Source organism: Meriones unguiculatus, chromosome 19, assembly GCF_030254825.1.
Source record: "Meriones unguiculatus strain TT.TT164.6M chromosome 19, Bangor_MerUng_6.1, whole genome shotgun sequence".
NCBI classification, from domain to species: Eukaryota; Metazoa; Chordata; class Mammalia; order Rodentia; family Muridae; genus Meriones; species Meriones unguiculatus.
Window position 1 is genome coordinate 60,107,140 of NC_083366.1, and position 15,684 is coordinate 60,122,823.

The following is a 15,684-nucleotide window of genomic DNA, read 5'->3' on the forward strand; positions in this document are numbered from 1 at the left end:
AGAGATCTCGAACCAGACCAGTGACTTGCTGCAATGAGCCTCTGCAAGTGCAGATGTGTGGACAGAGGCATGAACTGTGAGACGCACTGTGACACACTACAGCTTCCATGATGAGATGCTTTCGATGCCTTGTCTTTTGTTTTGTTTTGTTTATGTTCGTGTGTGTGTGTTTGGTTTTTGTTTTGTTTTGTTTTTAGCAGGGGTTGCACCGGCAAAGGGCAGATGTAAGGGGATGGGGAAATGAGCAGGACTGGGGTCCATGATGTGAAACTCACAAAGAATCAATAAAAACAAGTTATTTCTAAACAGACATCTGTATTTTGTAAATCCATGGTGCCCCTCTTCATAGTCATAGAGACCCATTCCTGTTGGATTTAGATTGGAAAGCCAATCTAGTAAGTCCAGCGACTATTAACCAGTATCCACATGTAATGAAAAGCACTGTACAACATTACAGAATTAATACAGTCCTACTGTCACTGCCGACTAAGAGAAAGTTTGACCTTTTTTCTCTGGTGCATCTAACTGTAAGTATCAATTAAAATCAGCAAGTATTTATTGACTGCCAGGCGCTGTTTGGCACCAGAGTTGCCGAGGTGAATTAAAACTTTGCCAGTTTTGCTGTCTCAGTAATTAGCACAGAGGACTTACTAAATTGTCTGCTGAGTAAAAGAATGATCACACTAGTTTTAAATCTAAGACTTCATGGCTGCCAGAGCATCCTTTTCTTGAACAATGGAAAAGAGCAAATTAAACACTGCTTACCACTTAAACTCCAGACCCTTCTTTCCTGACCATCTCCTACACCTATATCACCCTCTCATACCAACTGAGTTTGTCACTTTTCTGCTGATTCATCATTCCCTAAACAATAACAAAGATTCACCGAATGTCTCAGTTCCTCTTCTCACTGCTGTGATGATACACCTGACAACAGCAACTTTCAGGGGAAAGAGTTCACAATTCTACCTTACGACCTAGCATTTTGGGGAAATCAAATCTATAGGAATTTGAAGCAGCTAGCCACATTACATCCAGTCAAGAGCCAACACTAATCAACACACAGTAGGCGCTCAGCTTACTTTCTCCACTCTTAGACAGCCGAAGATTCCCTCCAGGGGAATGGTGTCACCGTTGTGAGTGTGTCTTCCCACATTAATTTACATAACCAAGACAATGTCCCCATGGACATGCTTACATGCCAAACCCAATTTAAACAATCCATCCTTGAGACTTCTTCCCCAGGTGACTGTGGACCACCACACCCAAGTGTTCATATTCTCTACTCTGAGGCTATTATGCTATTGGCACTTCTGGAAAAAGGTAGAAAGTCTAAAGACTACAAAGACATACTACTTTGCCTTTCATGGGTCTTAACTGTCAGTTATAATTTTCAAAAATTCATTCCTTAAAGGACCCACTGCCAAGGGAATGATGCCACTCTCAATGGGCATGGCTTCCAACTTCAATTAGCATAATCAAGATAATGCCCTCATAGGTATGCCTCACAGCCAACCTAATCAAAAACAACCCCTCAAAGAAAATGTTATATGCCTCATGCAGCCTTGAAACTCATCCCGATGCCGTCACTTTTAGTACACAGATGACTTACCTCATTTTACTGAGATACAGACCCTGGCTATAAATTCAAAAAAAATGCCTTCATATTTCTTTAAGTCAATGATGGAAAAATGAAGGAAATAACCATACTCATAATGCAGTAATTCCCTCAAATAATTACTGAACACATTCTCTATGCTCTATAGCAGTCCTAGTAGAAGAATCCACAGACAGATTAGCATGTAAACAATTCCCTTCTGTGCTGGACAAGACTTTATAAAGCATTAGAGCTCTAGGGATTTGAAAGACTGAGTTTAAAAACTAATGATAGTAGGGGAAGGGTCAATCACAACAGTGGCCACTTGTAATCCCTTCACTGTGCAGATGGAATCAGGCAGATTTCTGGGGTTAAATGGCCAGCCAGTCAAGTCTACTTGTCAAGTTCCAGGCCAGAGACATACCCCATCTCAAAAATAAACAAACACACACACACACATAAATAAATATAAAAATAAAAAACAAGGTGGGCACCTGAGGACTAACACTGAGGTTAAGCTCTGACTTCCATGTGCTCACACAAAGCTATGATTTAGAAGACAAAGAAGGCAAATGAAACAACAGGAAGCACTAGGGTACACTCCCTAGACCCAAGTACACCGACAGAATCTCTTACATGAAACCAGTCTGATGGCTTGCTAATTCTAGGAGAAGGCCTGGATGGAAAGCAGCGTTAATTTTGCTCAATCTGGCTTTCTTAGCATTCCAGCTACCCATGACCACAGGCCTCCAGGTCCTACAGCTGTAGCCATGTACTTGCTCTTTGAAGCAGCTTATGCAGAATGAGGGCAGGTAGTAAGAAACCTATCTTGTAGTTGTTGGAGATCTGTGCTCTGGTCACTACTTACTGCCTCTGATCAGAAAGGTGTAGACACAGGGGCAGCCGCTACTACAAATCCCTCATAATCATGCCAAAGAGACTTTAAGCAGATTTTAAAGGCCAGCATCTGACCCATCATTTCCTTTCCTTTTTTCCTTTTGATTAGGTGCCAGCCTTTAAAGAGTAGAATAGAATATTCAAGAGCAAACACACTTATAAAGGAATTAATGTGGTTGAAACAGGTTAGGTGAAAACAGGTTGGGAAATAGTTCAGTGTTAGCTGCCTAGCACAAGACCCTAGCATAAATGTGTTTGTATGTAAATAAACTAATGGTACACTACACTTCCTTTTCGGTTCACTTGATCTCAAACAAGGAAAAACGCCCTCTAGATTTAGTAACTACAAAAAAATAAAAAAAAATTTAAAAATCCAGCTACAAACTAATAACACAGGCCATCAATATATAGAAATAAACACAGATCAGGGAAGTAGCTATCTGTCTTCCACTGCATACACCTGCCATACGTCTCCTGTTAGAGACCTTCGCTAACAACATGAAAAACACAGAGACTTACTTCATGGCATTTCTGGTATATTGACATATTATAAAATTCACATCTTTAAGTGTATTCAGTCATGGTTTTCTAACACAAGTCTGTACAATTACCACACCATTGCTAATATTTTCATCACTCTTAAAAGGAAGCCTCATACCTACCTACCTACCCACCAGCAGTTGCTACCCACCCTGCACTTCCCACCAGACACTGGTGACCACAATACGGCCCCAGTCTGCTGCTTCTGGAGATTTTCTATCAGTGGATTGACAAGCATGTGCCCTTTTGTGCTCCATCCCTTTCACTTGGCATGATCCTTTATGTTTTCATCCACAATTACTATGGATCAGTCTTTCACTCTCATGACCAAATAACACTTTATTACATGGACATTTCACTGATGGACATTTGTGTTGTTTCTACTTTTCAGTTATGAATACAACTACTAGACATATTCAAAGCTCAGGTAGTTTTATGTATATGTAAATAAAGATATAAATATGCACACAGGGAGGCGGAGAAGATGGGAGGAGAGAAAGAATGAGGGAGAGGGAAAGAGAGGGAGGGAGGAAAAGAGGGACAGAGAAAAGGACAAAAAAAAACCCTCTCATTATGTAGTGCAGGCTGCCCTTGAACTTATTCATGACCCTCCTGCCTTAACATCCCGGTGCTTGGATTACAGGCATGGTAACCCTGTATGTTTTCAATTTTCTTGGAGTAAATATCTGTTTTATATGATAATTCTGTTTCTAAATTTCTGAGAGACTATGAAACTATTTTCCAAAGTGGCTGCATCATTTCACATGTTCACCAAAAATGCATGAAAATGTTAATTGTTGGAGCTGGGGGGTAGAAACTCCCATCTTTAATTCTAGCACTCAGTAAGCAGAGGCAGGTGGATCTCCGTGAGTTCAAGGCCCGCTGGTCTACATAGTGAGTTCTAGTGAGTTCTAGGACAGCCAGAGCTACATAGAGAGACCCTGTCTCAGGGAGATAGTTGTCAATCGGCATGGCCCTTGTCACATTTGGCACAGTACATCTTTCTAGATGGAAATTGCAACACATGTGAACAGGTATCTGGTTGCAGTTTTTATCTTCACTTCTTTAGTGATGATAATACTGAGTATTTTTTTCATGTTCTTATGGGCCATCTGTGTATCTTCACTCAGAAATGTCTATTAAAATCTTTTATTTCATCACTGGGCCATATTTTAATTATTGAGTTATAAATGTTCTTTACATACTATGGATGTTAGTCCTTCATTAGTCAAACAAACAACATGCAAATATTTTTTTTTCCTATGAGTTTGTTTAGCTTTCTTTTTTTAAAAGTAATTTATTTAACTTTATTTTATGTGTGTAGTGTGAAGGTGTCAGATCCCTTGGAATGGGCATTACAGACAGTTGTAAGCAGCCATGTGAGTGCTGGGAATTGAACCCAGGTCCTCTGGAAGAGCAGACAATGTTCTTAACCACTGAGCCATTTCTCCAGTCCCCTATTGTTTAGCTTTCTTGATAGTGTTCTTTGTGACTACCTCCACCAAGAAAAATGCTTAATTTTGATTATGTCTAATTTATCAATTGTTTTTTGTTGCTTAAGCTTTTGCTTCATGTATTGGAAAAGCTACACTTTATTATTATCATGCCAACAGGAATGGATTGAGAAATAAATGGTATAAAGTGAGGATTCATAGTGTGCTTTCCTAACATACACAGCCCTGTGCTTGATCCCCAGCACCTCAAGGACCAGACTTGGTGGCACTCTTCTGTAATCCCAGTAGTCAGGAGGCAGGAGGGCCAGGAGTCTAACGTGCTCATCTGCTACACACATATGACCCTAACCTGGGCCATGTATGATCCTGTCTTTAAAAGAAAAAACAAACTAACTAACAATAAAAACAAATTGAGTTCTCTAATTTGAAGTCATCCATAAAGGAAATGATAGTGATTACCTGTTGAAAATATGAACGGCTTTTGTACTGAGCAGGGAAAGCAGAAGCCTTCAAGGAAAAGAAGTTCACAATGCTCATTACATTAGCAAAAAAAATTAGGGGTGTTAAGGTTCTATCTGTACAACTGTAAAGTATTTTTAAGCAAACATTAAAAGAACTCTTCTCTAAGAGAATATACTGTACCTGCTAAGTAGTTCCAGTCCAGCAGAGTACTTTGATAAGTTTGGTGCAGCCCTGCCAACAGAAACACTTGTTAGAGCTGCTGCAGATCCACTCAACTTTAAAAAACTGCTACACACACAATTCTGGCATTGTCAATTATTACGTAAATAATTTTAAAGCCACTAATGAGGGGCTGGAGAGGTGGGTCAGCAGTTAAGAGCACCAGCCAATCTTTCAGAGGACCTGGGTTCAATTCCCAGTACCCACATGGCTGCTCACGACTATTTGTAACTCCAGTCCCAGGGGACCCAACACCCTCTGCTGGCCTCCATGGTAAACATTTATGTGGGCAAAAACACCCACATATGTACATAATTTTTTTCAAAAAGATTAAAACCACCAATGAAGAGGCTAGAGAGATGGCTCAAGCTGTTCTTGCAGAGGATTCAGGTTCAGTTCCCAGTACCTCTCAGGCAGCTCACAACTGCTTGCAATGCCAATTCCAAGGGATCTGGCACCCTCTTCTGGCATCTGTTGGCCATTTGTGCAAGTGGTACATATAAAATTCTGCTAGTATATGTGAGCACACACATACATACAAATACTGACAACTGTAGCGGAATTTTAGTATAACCATTGTATCTGGCATGAATTCCAGAGTGATGGCACCTAAGCTATAAAGTGATTGTCAGTGATGTTTCCTGAGATTTTATGGGTTGTTCCTCTGAAGGATTTTCAGAGCCTTTGCACAACTTAATCCTGAGACATGCCTGGCAAATCAGTAAGTCGCTATGGCTGAGAATTGTTTTAGGTGATGGTTCCTTCATCAGACAACCCCTGGATCGAATAACAGGGTTTTTCTTTTTTTTTTCTTCTTTAAGATTTATTTATTTATTATGTGTACAGTATCATGCCTATACACCAGAAAAGGGCACCAGATTTCATTACAGATGGTTGTGAGCCACCATGTGGTTGCTGGTTGCTCAGGACCTTTAGAAGAGCAGCCAGTACTGTTAACCTCTGAGCCATCAGTCCAGCCCAGATAAGAGGTTTTTTTTAGGTATGTGGAAAATGACTTCCTGAAAGTGCCTTTTATGAAACAATAAAAAGCATTTCTAGGAAGGTGCCAGTGTTCAGTCCTTGAGAGGCTGATCCCTGCTGCTTGAAAAGCCTAGGCTCATCCTGCGGTGTCTCTTTCTTCCATCAATTGTCCCACGTAAGCCAGAACACCAACATATAATTTACTTAAACTCTGGGAAAACTATATTATTTCAGAATATACCACAACAAAACGATCTTACCTTGTCAGGCAGAGACTGTCTCTAGCATATAACACAATAAACATTTTCATATACTATTAGATAAAGAAAATAAATATGCTAGATCAAAGTTCACTGTTTGCAGCTGAAACTGAATTGGGTCACATACTTTAAAAAAAAAATCACAACTCAGGGGCTGGAGAGATAGATGGCTCAGAGGTTAAGAGCACTGGCTGCTCTTCTAAAGGTCTGAGTTCAATTTCCAGCACCCACATGGTGGCTCACAACCATCTATAATGAGATCTGGTGCCCTCTTCTAACATGCAGGAAGAAAGCTGTATAAATTATAAATCTAAAAAAAACATATTAACCCCCCCAAAACAATAAAATCACAACTCTAGTGGGATTCTACAGAAACTCACTTATCAAGCTCTATTTCATTATTATTTGCTTTTCAGTGATCCAAGACTTATAACCTGATCCTAACATACTAACTGTGAGCAACGGTGACTACTGACTGTCCTAGAATACAATGATTTCACTTCCACTTCCCAATCATTTCACAAGTTAATTATACAATTTTCATGCACTGCAATATTTACTAAGAATCAAAACTTTTTTGTGGTGGGATACACTCAACAGACCCAAAGTCTATAAATGATTCTCTTACATGAAATTCAAGTTACACAACTAAAGCTCTTGGCATGAACTTACCTGGGCTTGCTTTTTACTTTTGCTTCTCTTGACTTGTCACTTAAAGTCTTCAGCCTATAAAATAACAAATACAAAATATATTTTTACTAAGTCAAGGGATTTTCAACCCCACGGAGGCTTTAGCCCACACCTATCCCCAGAATTACAATGCTCAAAAGAATCAGCAATCTGTTTGATACAAAAACAGTTTGTACATCTCTCTAGTGGTAAGAAATTATATAGAGTTCTAGCTGTCCCAGAAGCAAAAAAAAAAAAAAAACAAAACAAAACAAAACAAAAAAAAACAACCTCCACAGATGAAAGCTACGGAGGATGTTTTTACAGCCATGTTCTACCATTTTCACTCCAATCCCTGAAAGGCATTAAGTTGTGACACTTTATAGAGTTTTCCTAAGACTGTTATGCACAGCAGTGTACCCTCTCAAGTAGGATTATGTTTATAGTAGAATGTGGAAGGTACTGCTAAGACCATCTTCATAGCCTCTACATTGGTATCTCAAATACACAGTCATAAAATATTTTTAATACCAACTTTTCTGCCTACCCATAAAAGAAAAAAAAAACTAATTTGAGATAAAAAGTAAAGAGAGATTATTACAGAACTGAAAATAAAACTGCTGTAAGATTCGGTAAAACTTCCCCGTGTGGCTCCTTAACAACCATCTGTTTCAAAAATTGCTCTTTAACCAAATGTAATATGTGGAACTTATGTGATCTGGGTTTGGGTAAATCAGCTGTAAAAAGGCATTTCTAAAAAGCAAGGGAATATGATTAGGGACTGCGTAACTGATAGTATCAATGACTCAGTGTTAATTTGGTTAGTCATGACTGTGGCAGCACATTTATGTAACATCTATGTTAGTGACTAAGCTGCCCCGTGAGAGCTGCAGCTCTGTGTAGGACAGACAGGAAAGACACAGACGCCAACACCTGGAGACTGGTGACTGAGAACTGGACATATGGGGTTCCTATCACTATTCTATTTTTTGTGTATGTGTGAAGCTTTCATTTAAGAATGTGTTTAAACTAAAGATGGAAGCACATGACTAGAATCTCAGCAGTTGGGGAAGCTGAGGTAGGATAATTAAGTGCTCAAGGCCAGCCTGCAATCTTGTCTCAAAAATTTTTTTCTAACAACAGAAAGTCTTTAAATAATATTTTCTCATCATAAGTTAAAAAAAAAAAAACTATCAATGTACCAAAATGTAGAATTAGATGCAAGAGGACAAGAAAGAGTTAAGAAAGTTTAGCAAAGAAAAAGGTGAAGGATACACCACTATTTTTTTCCAGGTCTTTTTTGATTGTTTTTTTTTTTTAAAGATATGGTCTCCCTACAAATGTACTGGCTGGCCTGGAACTCACTATAAAGATCAGGCTGGCCTCAACCTCACAAATATCCACATGCCTCTGTCTCCTGAGTGCTGGGATTGAAGGCGTATACTACCACACTGGTTCTATTATTCTTTTTTTTTCTTCACGGTTTTAAATTTTGCTTTTTATTTATTTATTTATTTTTATGGTGGACAGTCATCATTTGCCCCGACAGCCATCTGAAGCCAACAGTCCTGATTATTAAAAACCACAAAACTGTATAAGTGTTCTCCTCCTTTTTGGAAACCATGTTCATTCCCTCTCCATGAAACAGGGTTGTCTGCAAAGCCTTGAACTGTCAAGGTGATCCATGGAGCTAACTTTGGTTCATCAAAGTAGTGACCCAGCTATTCCAGAAGGACATCTTCTCTGGCAGTAGGAAACTTGTGATTGTATGCAGACAGGCTTGGGCTATCACTGTGCGTGGCTGGGGACAGCAGTAGGTTGATATGAAATTATGAGGCTGGTTACTTAGGTTCGCACGGCAGAAGACAGCTCCAAGCCAGTCAAAGAGCTCCAGGGCACTGCAGGCTCCTCCGGCTCCCCTGCAAGCACGCTGCTCTGCAGCACCGGACACTGTAGCTCTCTCACTGTGCTCACTGCCACTTTTGGCTGGTGCTCCTGAATTTGGTATTTGGGAAACTACGACATCACCATTGATTCTTCTGCACCTATATGATGCCAAGCCAAAAGAAAATCAAACTTCAAAGGCTTCTTTTCTTTGAAGGACCAAGATATTCTTTCATACTTCTTAGAATCCAGGTTAAGAGATAAATCCATTAAATCAAAGGAAATTATAAACTTCATAAGTTTTTTGCCAGAATACCAAGGATAACCCTGAAGTCCAGTTTCTTCATATGTATCTTTATCCAGCAATAAAATTAATTTTCCATTCAGTAGGAGAGCAACAGTATTATCTTCATCAATCCTTGTAATGTATGTTAATGCAGAGAATGAACCTTTCTTTGCAAAGGTGTTGATGAATTCATGTGTAATTAATTCATGGAGAAGTAAGTTTTTCACAGAGTAATAGGAATAAGAAAGGAAACCCTGTAATTATGATAGTGCATCTCCACAAGATGCTTACGGCAAGACTTGTCATGGCTGAAATTTGATTCCTCACAGACCAGTTAAGTGCCGGGGCGCCTCTTGCAGCCTGCGCAGCATGGCCATGTTAAGCATGAGTCCAGGCACGCCTCGCCTCCCTATTATTCTTATTTTTAGATAAAATATGGAATGGAATATATACATTTTTTTCCTCTTAAAAAAAAAGGCAACTGATTCCTTTCTAAGAACATCCTTTAAGGCTGGGAAGAAATCGAGGTAGTCTAGCATTTCCACATGGAGATAACTTAATTCTTCACACAAACTCTGAGCTGTGAACTTAATAAAGTCTATTCATATTCCCCACTGTCCATGGATATTGGGAAAGAAATACTGACCCAGGTGAATTCCCAAGTTTCCTCAAATATAAAATACTAGTATTTTATCCAACCACATATACTTTATAAGAATTAAATAAAATTTATAATATGATCGGGGGGGGCAACAGGAGAAACTTTAGGTCTAACTCAAATGAAAAGTATGATTATTACTTGATGGAAACAAGTTTATTACTATCCAGAAAGTTGAAAAGTAGAGATGAGATGGCCTAGTTGGCAAAGCTCCATCAGGATAAGCCTGAGGGCCTGAGTTCAGATCTCTACAATCTGTGTAAAAGCGAAGGCAGCACCTGTAATTCCAGCATGTGGAAGCAGAGATGGGCAGCTCCCTGGAGCCCACAGGCCAACCAGCCTAGTGAAATTGATGAGCCCCAGGCTCAAAGAGAAGGCCTAGCTCAAAACGCAAAGCAAGCTAGAAAGCGATTAAATCTCCATTTGCACACACACACACACACACACACACAGAGAAAGAGAGAGAGAGAGAGAGAGAGAGAGAAGCAATGCACATGAGTGATCCAGAGTGAAATATCACAGAGCTTCCCAATGTACCAGCTCCTACGAAAGGGTTTCCCACCCTATTCTGTCTTCTTTCCAAACCACACACTCTCAAGCTGGCACAAGTACTGAAAGTATACTGATACGTGGACTTTCCGACTAAATAAACTAAAGCACACTTTCCAGCTCAAGCACTGAAACTCAAATGTGTTAAAATCATTCAGTAATTTTATTTTTTTGGAGGCTCCAGATATGTTAACTTGATACTAGCACATTTATTTCTTCAAGTTTTGAAGATGCTAAAATGCAGGCTTCTCACTATGAAATTGAAGTAATTTTTAAAACTGCTTAGACAAAAAGTGTAAAAAGAGGAAGAAGAGAGTCATGTGGCACTCTGCAGTGAACTATGGTGACAGACAAACAGATACGCTAGCTGGCTCAACTGCACGGGGTTGCGTGGACAGCATTTCAATTGCATGCCCACCAAGTCTCACATCGTCTACATCATCAGTTGGTAGGAAAGTGATGATGTTTGCTTTGAAAAACTACAAAACCTGCCAATTATTTAAACCACATTCAACCTTTTGTTATTCCACCTTTGAATTCTCTTCACAAATCAAAATCAAACCTATTATATTTTTACATATCAAATTCTGTGTGTTGCACAGAGAGCTAGAAACAGACAGACACATGCATACACACACACAGGGGGTGGATCTCAAAGAAAAATCATCACACTTTAAAGTTTTATGACCCCTTAAACTTGGCAGCCTGAGAAATTCACCCAAAGTGGCACAAACTCAGAAAAGGAAAATTATTTTCAAACCAATTTTTCCCTAACGAATCACAAACACACTACTTCAGTCTGACCCCTCTCCTGAGGGTAACTTCAGTTTCCAACAGCTTCTTGGACGTCAAGGGCTGCTTCATGAGATCACTGTCCACTGCTCCTTTTCCCTCCAATCTTTTCTTCCTCCTTTATGTTGGTATATGCCACTTAACAAATGTAACTTCTCTGCTCCCCATCCCTAATCCCAAACACAGAAATCCATGTGGGCCTATCCCTCAATCCGGCACAACAGCTGTAACAGTCTAAATATTCTGTACCTGCACACATATACACAGGCCACTTACATTCAGAGAGGGTGGGAGGAACTAAAAAGGAGCCTGTCAGCTGAGGGAGTAATTTAATAACAGACTGCCTGCCTGCCACAAGGTCCTAGGTTCCATTCCCAGAGCCTAAAAAATAAGGAAATGAAAAAAAAATCCTAGAAAAGACAACCTGTGCCTATTTACTACACTATAAATTAAATTATTAGATACTCTTTTTTGCACAGTTTAAAACAACCGAAGAGGAGAAGAGAATAAAGACACTGAACAAGAAAAGAGTTGAGGGCTATAGTGCCTTTGAAAGCATGACAAATAGGAAACACAAGCCTGTAATATACAGTTATAAACCTTCAAGAAATCTGAGCTTCAATTCCCTGAAGAGCATTAATACCTATGCTTTTGTTCATAACTGCTCAAAATTTTAAAACAAAATAAAACAGAAAAGTATGTACTTTTAGTAGTTTTTCACAGAGCACAGCCAATACAGCCTCTCAAGGAAACAAAAAAAAAAAAACAAAAAAACAAAAAAACAAAAACACTTGTTCTACAGGAACCCCCTAAAATGGCTCCCAAGAACCAAGTCAAATGAACCAAAACTTAGGAAAAAGAACTCTACATGAGACCCAGGGCCAATGTCCCCCACTTCCAAGACTTTTGGGTTTGCCTACTACCCTAGGGGAAAAGAACATGATAGAGTCACAACACTAGGTTTGTGCTGGTACCATGGATAAAAATTTAAGACAGGGCTGGAGAGATGGTTCAGTGGTTAAGAGCACTGTCTGCTCTTCCAAAGGACCCGGGTTCAATTACCAGCACCCACATGGCAGCTCACAACTGTCTGTAAGACCAATTCCAAGGGATCTGACACCTTCACACTAATGCACATAAAATAAAAATCAAATAAATTTTAAAAAAGTTTAAGAGGAAAGGCCACAAGGAGCAGGGGATGGAGCTCAGGCATAAAGCACCTACCCAGCATGTGGGGCACCAGGTTCTCGTCCCAGCACTGAAAAAAAGAGGCTAGAAGTCTAAGGACAACCTGGGTTCCTCCAGGCCGTCTATAATCTCCATCTTGTCCTGTAACAATCATGACTGTACATTGCATTTCCCACTAAGTCTAAAGGAGGGTAGATATTGAGGTCTCTTGTAGCTAAAGCTAAAATTCCTTTCCTTGGGGAGACCTTTTCTTGCCCCTGGGGTCTTAGTGACAAACCAAGACACGGTATTTACAAAGTCCACTTTGGGGAACCAGTGGATTTACTGAGCTTCCTTCCGGAGCACAGTGAGGCTTTCTGTATGGTGCGTGGGCGCCTGTAGCCCAAGAAGTGAGCTCAGCCCCTCTGGAGGCTGTGTGCAGTACTGAATACAGCAGGTGTGGGGGAGCAGCTGGACATTCAGGTGAGGAGGGGTCCTCAATAGTCAGCACGCCCAGCCCAGCTGGGATCACTCTTTTGCACTTGGGAAGCAAGTGCAAGATGGCAGCTTCCTGGCTCAGCGGGGTCACATAGGACATCGCTGGACATGATTTAGTCCCTGAGCTGTAATTCATTTAGGAGAACAATAAAATAGTCCTATTTCAGGGAAGAGGGTGAACAGATGCCTCAGCAGTTAAGGAGACTAGTTCTTCCAAAGGATTCAAGTTTGGTTCCCAGCAACCACTTGACAGCTCACAGCTGCCTGTCACTCCAGTTCCAGGGGGATCCCATGCCCTCATCTCTCCTCTACAGGCACCTGCACATACATGATATACATACACAAACACAACAACACACACATGGATAAAAAATTGTGAAGGAAATTTTCCTGGAGTCAAGACTCCAGCTACATACATTTTCAGAAACTGAAATGAGCAAAAACCTGAGAGTCACCACTCCTGCCAGCTGTTAGGAGTGACACTGCACACACCAGACCCAGAAACCTACTGACTGCAACTTGAGCAAACACTTGAAACTGTTTTAGAAGGCAGCTGCTGTGCTTGCCGAACACTGGCCTTACCTACCAAGGGTCCTACAGGGACACCAGGTCCAATCTGACAGTCTTGGGAGGTGACACCAATGGCTCGGCTAAAGCCCTCACTGTCTGTTACAACAGAACGTGTACTGTGTTTAATTTCTTAGACAAGGCCAAAATGGTCAAGTATGTAAAACGGACTAGGTAGCTCTCAAGCAGGAATATGGAAGAGTTAGAAAGACAGATATTTTGTTTGTTTTGTTGTTCCCTCAATAAAAACTATGTAGGAAACTGAGGACCAAAGTTACTATCAGTGGTCAGGGCTGCCTTTTCACTGTCAACACACACATAATTTAAAGAGTGTTATTTCCCTGCCAGGTAACAGGATAATGTCAGCTAAGAAACCTGTGCAGAAAGTTAACGGAGGCTTAGGAACTTACATGGAACAAAACTTTCTCAGGAGGTCTAACTCTAAACCGGCCCCAGGCTACGGCAGATTTCCAAAGGGGTCCCAGCTCCAGTCCCTAACTAAATTCTAAACCTTTTAAACTATCTAGATCTCTGAAGACAGTGTGAGAGTGTGCAGTCCAGAGTCCACATTCCTAAGCAAGAAGCCTTCTAAGCAGACATCAGGCACAGTAATGGGCTCTGAAACAACCATGTGATCTACCAAAAGGGACTGCTAAGCCATCAAAGAATTCCTTGAAGTGGTAACAGAAGGGCATTCAAGTAAGTTTTAGTCATGGCCACTCTCATGCTACAAGCAGGCTACTATAGCAATACACCATGGTATTTTTTTTTAAGTTTACATTCAAAAAAGACAGTTACTTTTCCTAAATTTATAGTTTAAAAAATGAAACCACGAAATAACACTTATCACTGGATAATTCCTTCAGCACCCATAATTAATATTGACGAGAATACGAAACTAAAATTATCAGTAATGCTTTTACAATGCTATACATTAGAAGCTTTCAAGTATTTGCCAGTTTGTTACTATTCAACAGGCAAACAGAATAAACATTTTTGTTTCAGGAGAGGAGAGATCAGCTAACATTTTTCCCATTAATTATTAACGTAGCATCATGACCAAGGTGCCCTCACATTAGGAACACTCTCCAAACACATGGACCAGTAGGGTATGGTGATAGATCGCTAGAATCCCAGCACTGGGGAAGCTGAAGCAAGAGTATTCCCACCAGTTCAAGTCCAATCTGGGCTATCTCAAAACAAAAACAAACAAAGGAATAGTAGATCTTTTATAAAGGTGACACTTTCCGTAAAGTAATAAAAGCTGTAAATGAATTAAATACTAAAAACCATACAAACAGTGCTTACTGCCTCTTTCACAGTCAGTAAGAGTCCCAATAACTCTATACGCACCATCACTATCATCTTACAGTCGGGGAAGCGGAGACAAGAGACTGGATAACTTGCAGTCAAGTTCAGTGGTAAAATCCGGCCCGAGTGATTAGGCAGCCTGGCACCCATTGAAGTTCCCAGACTTTGTAGCACATCGCAATCACCTGGGGATCCTTTAATGACCCCCATCCCTTGACAGGACGGCTTAACGGAAGCTCTGAGAGGCCAGAGCCAGGAGATTGCGAAAGGTTCCCCGGGGCGTCCAAAGTTTGGGCAACTCCGGGTACGCACAGCTTCGCTCCAGTTCTGTTCCCCTGGCCCAGCTCCTCATGAGGGCGTTAAAGCAGGGCAAAGGCAGAGAAGGCTGCACAAGGGGAGGGCCAGCCCGGCGGCCGAGGCTCGGGCCGACCGGTCGGGTGTCCGGGCTGGAACTGAAGGGTGAGGAGCGTCCCGGGAGGGTCCTGCCCCGGGTAGGCCCGCGGGCGACCAGAGCGGAGGACACAGCCTCTCACGTGACCGTCCAGGCCGGTCAAACAGCGCTGTCCCGCGACGGGGCAGGATGGCATCCCGCCCTCCGGGAGCAAAGTGGCCCGGTGCGGCCGCCGGGACGCTGCGAAGTTCGTTGTCTCCTCGCAGCCCCGCGCCCCCGCGGCCCTTTCGGTCGCCCACCGCGTACTCACCCGGAGGTGAAATCCTGCTGCACGCTCAGCAGCCGCTCGCGCAGGGTCTCCAGCATCGCGTCCCCTCCCTTCGGGCCTCGCGTCGCCGCGGCCTCCCACGCCGTCGGGCGCCCCCGCCCCTCCGCAGCCTCTCGCCTCACGCCGCAGCCCGCCGCGCCTTCCGCGTCCCCGCCCCCTTGGCGCGCCCGGCCC

The 15,684-nt window shown here is 41.7% G+C and overlaps 1 protein-coding gene and 1 pseudogene across 3 annotated transcripts in view; both read right to left on the bottom strand.

Annotated features, from left to right (window-relative positions):
- The window catches only part of Dtnbp1 (dystrobrevin binding protein 1), a 94,155-nt gene extending 78,484 nt beyond the window's left edge, over positions 1 to 15,671 (bottom strand). Inside the window, exons 1-3 of one of the 3 annotated variants that reach the window (XM_060372401.1) lie at positions 15,493 to 15,671; positions 7,083 to 7,136; positions 5,131 to 5,181 (exon numbers count right to left, since the gene is read on the bottom strand). In XM_060372401.1, coding sequence (XP_060228384.1) covers positions 5,131 to 5,181; positions 7,083 to 7,136; positions 15,493 to 15,548 — 161 coding nt within the window. In that variant the 5' untranslated portion in view covers positions 15,549 to 15,671. The remainder of the gene's footprint in view (positions 1 to 5,130; positions 5,182 to 7,082; positions 7,137 to 15,492) is intronic. The other 2 variants (XM_060372403.1, XM_060372402.1) reach the window with 2 other exon arrangements.
- LOC110556607 (ribonuclease P protein subunit p40-like) lies at positions 8,373 to 9,626 on the bottom strand (annotated as a pseudogene).
- Positions 15,672 to 15,684: the final 13 nt, after the last annotated feature.